This window comes from Kogia breviceps, chromosome 5, assembly GCF_026419965.1.
Source record: "Kogia breviceps isolate mKogBre1 chromosome 5, mKogBre1 haplotype 1, whole genome shotgun sequence".
In the NCBI taxonomy this organism is placed as follows: Eukaryota; Metazoa; Chordata; class Mammalia; order Artiodactyla; family Physeteridae; genus Kogia; species Kogia breviceps.
Window position 1 is genome coordinate 83236014 of NC_081314.1, and position 7836 is coordinate 83243849.

At 37.9% G+C, this 7836-nt stretch overlaps 1 protein-coding gene across 1 annotated transcript; it reads right to left on the reverse strand.

Annotated features, from left to right (window-relative positions):
* Positions 1–5454: 5454 nt before the first annotated feature.
* Positions 5455–7023, reverse strand: ARGFX (arginine-fifty homeobox). Its single transcript, XM_059063931.1, is given in 5 exon segments — positions 5455–5547; positions 5549–5628; positions 5631–6036; positions 6876–6890; positions 6892–7023. Coding segments are annotated over 5 exon segments (726 nt in total).
* Positions 7024–7836: the final 813 nt, after the last annotated feature.

Here is a 7836-nt window from a genome sequence, read left to right on the forward strand (position 1 = left end):
TGAATTAGCAGGCAGATTCTCAACCACTGCGCCACCAGGGAAATCCTTCTTTTTTTTTTTTTAACATCTTTATTGGAGTATAATTGCTTTACAATGGTGTGTTAGTTTCTGCTTTATAACAAAGTGAATCAGTTATACATATACATGTGTTCCCATATCTCTTCCCTTTTGCATCTCCCTCCCTCCCATCCTCCCTATCCCACCCCTCTTGGTGGTCACAAAGCACAGAACTGATCTCCCTGTGCTATGCGGCTGCTTCCCACTAGCTATCTATTTTACGTTTGGTAGTGTATATATGTCCATGCCACTCTCTCACTTTGTCATAGCTTACCCTTCCCCCTCCCCGTATCCTCAAGTCCATTCTCTAGTAAGTCTGTGTCTTTATTCCCATCTTGCCCCTAGGTTCTTCATGACCTTTTTTTTTTCTTTTTCTTAGATTCCATATATATGTGTTAGCATACGGTATTTGTTTTTCTCTTTCTGACTTACTTCACTCTGTATGACAGACTGTAGGTCCATGCACCTCACTACAAATAACTCAGTTTCATTTCTTTTTATGGCTGACTAATATTCCATTGTATATATGTGCCACATCTTCTTTATCCAATAATCTGTCGATGGACACTTAGGTTGCTTCCATGTCCTGGCTATTGTAAATAGAGCTGCAATGAATATTTTAGTACATGACTCTTTTTTTTTTTTTTTTTTTTTTTTTTGCAGTACGCGGACCTCTCACTGTTGTGACCTCTTCTGTTGCAGAGCACAGGCTCCAGACGCGCAGGCTCAGCAGCCATGGCTCACGGGCCTAGCCGCTCCGCGGCATGTGGGATCTTCCCAGACCAGGGCACAAACCTGTGTCCCCTGCTTCGGCAGGCGGACTCTCAACCACTGCGCCACCAGGGAAGCCCAACTCTTTTTGAATTACGGTTTTCTCAGGATATATGTCCAGTAATGGTATTGCTGGGTCGTATGGTATTTCTATTTTTAGTTTTTTAAGGAACCTCCATACTGTTCTCCATAGTGGCTGTATCAATTTACATTCCCACCAACAGTGCAAGAGGGTTCCCTTTTCTCCACACCCTCTCCAGCATTTATTGTTTGCAGACTTTCTGATGATGGCCATTCTGACCATTGTGAGATGATATCTCATTGTAGTTTTGATTTGCATTTCTCTAATGATTAGTGATATTGAGCATCCTTTCATGTGTTCGTTGGCAATCTGTATGTCTTCTTTGGAGAAATGTCTATTTAGGTCTTCTGCCCATTTCTGGATTGGGTTGTTTCTTTTTTTGATATTGAGCTGCATGAGCTGCTTGTAAATTTTGGAGATTATCCTTTGTCAGTTGCTTCATTTGCAAATATTTTCTCCCATTCTGAGGATTGTCTTTTGGTCTTGTTTATGGTTTCCTTTGCTGTGCAAAAGCTTTTAAGTTTCATTAGGTCCCATTTGTTTATTTTTGGTTTTATTTACATTTCTCTAGGATCTAACTTGTTTTCTAGATATGTTCATTTGTGTTATATTCCACATATAAGTGGTATCATATGGTATTTGTCTTTCTCTTTTGACTTCACTTAGTATGGTAATCTCTAGGTCCATTCATGTTGCTGCAAATGGCAATATTTTATTCTTTGTTATGGCTGAGTAATATTCCATTGTGTACATATATACCACATCTTCTTAAGCCAGTTGTCTGCTGATGGGCACTTGGGTTGCTTCCACATCTTGGCTATTGTAAATAGTGCTGCTATGAACATTGGAGTGCATGTATCTTTTCAAATTAGTGTTTTTGTTTTTTCCAGATATGTACCCAGGAGTGGAATTGCTGGATCATATGGTAGTTCTATTTTTAGTTTTTTGAGGAACCTCCATACTGTTTTCCATAGTGGCTGCACCAATTTACATTCCCACAAACAGCATTCAAAGGTTCACTTTTCTCCACATCCTCTCCAACATTTGTTATTTGTAGACTTTTTGATGATAGTCATTCTTACAGCTGTGAGGTCATTGTGGTTTTGATTTGCATTTCTCTAATAGTTAGCAGTGTTGAACATCTTTCCATGTGCCTGTTAGTCAGCTGTATGTCTTCTTTGGAGAAATGTCTATTCAGGTCTTCTGACCAGTTTTCAGTTGGGTTGCTTGTGTTTTTGATATTGAGTTATATAAACTGTTTGTATATTTTGGATATTAACACCTTTCTGGTCACATCATCTGCAAATATTTTCTCCCATTCCATAGATTGTCTTTTTGTTTTGTTTATGGTTTCTTCTGCTTGTACAGCAGCTTTTAAGTTTAATTAGGTCCCATATGTTTATTTTTGTTTTTTTTTCTTTTGCCTTAGGACTGATCCAATAAAATATTTCTATGATTTATGTCAAAGAGTGTTTTGCCTGTGTCTAGGAGTTTTATGGTTTCATGTCTTACATTTAGATCTTTACAGCATTTTGAGTCTATCTTTGTATATGGTGTGAGCAAATGTATTAATCTCATTATTTACATATAGCTGTCCAGTTTTGGTATCAGGATAATAGTGGTCTCAGAATGAGTTAGGAAGTGTTCTCTTGTTTTTTTAGAAGAATTTGTAAAGGATTGTTAATTCTTTAAACATTTAGTAGAATTTAGCAATGATGCCATCTGGGCCTGGACTTTTCTTTGTGGAAAGTTTTTAATTACTAACTCAATCTCTTTACTTGTTAAAGGTTTATTTGCAGCATTTCTACTTCTTGTTGAGTCAGATTTGGTATTTTGTGTCTTCCTAGGAATTTGCCCATTTTGTCTAAGTTATCTAATTTGTTATACAAATTATAAAAGTTACACAAATGTTCATAATATTTATTTATAATGCTTTTTATATCTGTAAGGTTGGTAGTTACATCCCATTTCTGATTCTAGTAATTTGATTCTTTTTTCTCTTCTCCCTTGTCCCCCTCCTCCCCTTCCTCCTCCTGCCTTCCCCCTTCTCCTCCCCTTCATCTTCTTCTTCCTCTTCTTCTTCTCCCTCTTTTTCTTCCTCCTCTTCTTCTTCTTCTTCTCCTCCTCCTCCCCCTTCTTCTTCTTCTTCTTCTTCTTCTTCTTCTTCTTCTTCTTCTTCTTCTTCTTCTTCTTCTTCTCAATCTAGCTCATTTTGATTTCATTGGTTTGCTCTATTGCTTTTCTATTCTCTATTTCATTTATTTCCACTTTAGCCTTTATTTGCTTACTTCTGCTTGCTTTGGATTTATTTTGCTCTTTTTTTTGTAGTTTCTTAAGGTGAAAAGTTATTAATTTGAAAGCAAAACTATGGAGACAAGGATCAGTGGTTGCCAGAGATTAGGGGAGAGGAAGGGATGAATAGATGGAGCACAGAGGATTTTTAGGGCAGTGAAACTATCTTATATGATACTATAATGGTGGATACATGACAATTACCTATTTGTCAAAATCCATATAATGTACAACACTGAGAGCTAACTCTAATGTAATCTATGGACTTTAGGTAATAAAGATGTATAAGTGTAGGTTCATCAGTTATAACAAATGGACCACTCTGGTGTGGGTTGTTGATAGTGGGGAAGGCTGTGTGTATGTGGGAGCAGGGGCTGTATGGGAAATCTCTGTACCTTCTGCTCATTTTACTGTGAAATGAAAACTGCTCTAAAAATAAAGACTATTAAAAAAATCAAAAATAATTTTTAAAAAAACAGTAAGCAAAAAACCTCACAACCTAAGGGCCAATGTCTCTACCCTAGGTCTGCAGTCTTGCCCTGCAAGATTCCCTCTGTGATGACCCAGAATGTGATGGGTAACAAGACATTCAAACCTGCTACTGCTACTATCTCTATTACTTTCCCCCAGTGAATGCTGATACAGTTATTGTTATTATATAATGTATGCTACCAGATTATTCACCTAATTTCTCCCATGCTTGATTAATCACTTAGAAATGTTCTTTTTACTTTCTAAATTGAGGGAGAGGTTGGAGTTTCTTCTAATTAAATTGCCTTATGATCAGAGAATGCTGTTTGTATGTTATTGAGTTTGTTAAGATTTGCTTCGTGGTCTAATATGTAGTCATTAGGTACTTGAAAAGAATGTGTATTCTCTACCAGTTGAATGCAGAAATCTACATACTTTCATTAAATCAAGCCTATTAACTGTACAGTTAAAATCTCAACCCATACAAAATTTTTATTCATTTGACCTATGGATAAAATCATCTATTATGATTATGTATTTGTTAAGTTTCCCCAAGAGTTTTGTTAATTTTTCCTTCATATATTTTGGGACTATGTTAAATGTATATAAATTCAGAATTATTATATCTTTCAGGTTAAATGTTTCCTTTATCCTTGTCTAATATACTTTTACTTCCAACAAAATGTTTTGCCTTAAAGTTTAATTTGATAGATATTAATATAACTATGCCAGCTTCCCTCCTATTTAAAAAAAAGGTTGGTTTGAGATCTTATTCTTTAAATATAGGCTTTTTCAGCTATAGATTTCTTTCTAAGCACTGATTTATCCTCATCCCATAAGTTTTGGTATACTGTGTTTTTGTTTTCATTCATCTTTGCATATTTCCTAATTTTCCTTCTGATTTCTTCTTTATTGGTTATTTAAGAGTGTGTTTTTTAATATCCATATATTTGTGAATTTCCTGAATTTTCTTCTACTATTGATTTCTATTTTCATTCCATTGTGTTTGGAGAACATGCTTTATATGATTTTAACGCTGTTAAATTGATTATTTTATGGCTTCAAATGTCTTTTATTCAAACATTTCCAATGTCCATTATTAAGTTTTAAACTTTTCTGTACAGAAGTCTTAATTTTCTTAGTTAATTCCTAGATACTTTATATTTTTCATTGAGAGGTACTTATCTTATTATGTGTTTATTATTGATTTTGAGAAGTGCCATTAACTTTGTTCATTAATCATATAGCTGGAAAATTAGCTTAACTGTCATTCTAAAAGTTTGTTGGAAATGTAAGTTTATAAACCTGCTGCCATTAAAAGTGGATGACCCCTAAATGTTACTGACCTTTTAAAAAGTCAAAGGGGGTTTTCCCTGGTGGCGCAGTGGTTGAGAGTCCGCCTGCTGATGTGGGGGACGTGGGTTCATGCCCCGGTCCGGGGGAATCCTGCATGCTGCAGAGCGGTTGGGCCCGTGGGCCATGACCTCTGGGCCTGCACGTCCGGAGCCTGTGCTCCTCAACGGGAGAGGCCACAGCAGTAAGAGGCCCCGCATACCGCAAAAAAAAAAAAAAAAAAAAAGTCAAAGATAGTTTTGAGAAGAGGGAATTTTGCAGTCTCATTGGCAATCGAAGGGACTAGGAAGGCCTCTCCAGGGAGAGTTGTGGGGCTGATTGTGTAGCAAAGTAACACTGAGCCAGATATTTGGGTTAAAAGCAGACAAAGGAAAGAGCATGTACACGATGCAAGAAGATCCTTTTTCAATACTGTCTGATATTTATTGTTACTTTGATTGGCAATATCCAAAGTGTGCCATACTGAAGGGGTTCTGGAATTCCAGGCTGTTTCTTAGACTGTAGGCTGCAAAGCTCCAGCTTTGTCATACTGAAGCAGGTTTGCCCAGGAGATAAACCTACAGCTGGATCAGCAAAGAGGCTAAGAGAGGAACTCTGTTCTAACTGGGCCTTGTCGGTGAGAGATAATGATACAGAGAGTGGAAAGAAGAGCTGGCTATCTCATCCTCATCAGGAAAACTGTACAGTTCCATGATTTTTGCTATGTCATAGGCATCAGAGTACAAAGCAGGAATTGAGACCACTAGCCTCTCCAACTGAGGATCTTGCATTTGGACATCACTTGTAGCAATCTCAGTGATTATAGAGTCCCCTGCCCAATGGAAAGGGTCTAAGGGCTGAGGTGAGTGGGAGCTATAGGAATGTGAAACTGCAGGGAGAAAAGAATGAGGACTGGTTGATGCTGTGGGCACATTCTTGGCTAGAAGGACCTGGTTCGGTAGCTTTAGTGATTGCTGCTCTAGTTGCCACTGCTGCTTCCTCTTTTTGAACCGCTGATTCCTGAACCAAATCTGGGAGTGGGGGAAGAGAGGAGATTATGGTCTGTTACTGGAGAAGGAGTTTGAGGCTTCTCCTGGGTGAAAAAAGTGAGATTATAACCCTCATGTCCTCTCCAAATCACTATGAAACTGAGTTCTGAAAGAGCAGAGGTAGGTATGAATGGAGTCAATAGGAACAATGAGGGATCAAGGCTGGGACCTAGAGGAAAAAGAAAGAACAAAAAGGAGGGTATGTCTCAGAGGTTGTGTTCCCCAACACAACCTTTCAGAGAAAGGGTCCTGAACTCTAGAGAAGAGAAGGAAGTTCAGGGATGTAGGGAAAGGTGGAGAATTTGAACTAAGGGATTTTCAAGGATTATTTTAGAAGGCCTCTTCAGTGAACAATATTCTAACAAAAATTTGGGGCCTTAGCAGACTCAGATGTTGGAGGAGTTACTTGTCTGTTGGTAATGTTGTGAATAAATGATTGCAGGGTTTTGCTAGAGAAGTTCCTGAGTAAGAAGTCTGTCTGGATGAGAGCCATTTCTCTAATTTGAGCTCTTTCGTACCTCTGGAATTCTAATTCCAGTTATACTATGTATTATCTCCGTGACCCAGTCACTTGGCTCCCGAAACTCACTTTTCCTCATCTTTTAAACTGGATGATAATAAAGCCAACATATACAAAGTGCCCAGCTCAGTACTAGCACACAGTAGGTACTCAATAAATGAAGTGTTACTACTTCATTGTGTTACAATGAAGTAACAATGTTATTTCTTCATTGTGTTACAGAGGGAATTTCCAGGTTGAATACTAAGTAGAATGTAATTTGAATGGGGGCTCAAAGCACACCTCAGAGGATCAGACAGACCTTTACTGTTGACACCTGGTAGGTTGAGTTTTAAAGCAAGCTCTCTCTGGAGGTTTTTATCTGGAAACATGTTGCAACTAAACAGAGCCTCCAACTCTTCATGCTGTGTGTGTGTGTGAATGAGGTGCATTCGTGAGGCTTCTTCCATTTTGCTGTAGAGCAGAGATGGGGAGGAGGTGGTTACACTAACACGATCCCCTTCCCACTCAAATCCCCAAAATACCACAACTGTGAATTTCCCATATCTTCCCCCCAACCAGGCTTGGAATCTAGGAGATAAAGATCCGGAGGCTGAGCCCTGTGTAACAGAACTCTGTCCTCTGTTTTTTAGTTTGTCCCTGCTAGGAAATGTTACCTCTTCAATTTTCTCTGTACCCAGTCTGTCTACCCTGCCTAACCTCAGGACAGTGAACAGTGGTTTCCCTTTTCTTCTTTTCCATATTTTGCTTCTTTTAGAAACTGGGAAAAAAACCTCATGTCCCCACGCCTGAATATATAACACACTCTTCAAAATGGGTTTCCTCTTCTTATTTATTTATTCAGGAGCCTAGTCTATCTCATCTAGAAAATGGGGTTTTTCTTCTCTAGGCTTTCTGAAGCTCTATTCGCTCCTCTGAGAAAAGGTTCATAAGAAATGAGACATTACTAAATATGTGGAACCATTGAAAAATTATGGAAGATTTTTTTAAATGGCAATGGAGAGAAAAAGGAAATTTTCTAAGAAAATACAATTACCAAAATTTGCTGAAAAAGAACTGCAGACACTGAATGGACTAATAACCATTAAAAAAACAAGTAAGTTATAGAATTCAAGGCAATGTTGTGCTAATTCTCCTGCTATATGCCCATTTCAGTATAAGGAAGAAGAGTCTTCACTTTGTCCTCACTTCTGTATTTGAAGTTCCTAACACCAACACTAAAACCAGACAAGAATAAACACTATCAACAAAACTATAAAACG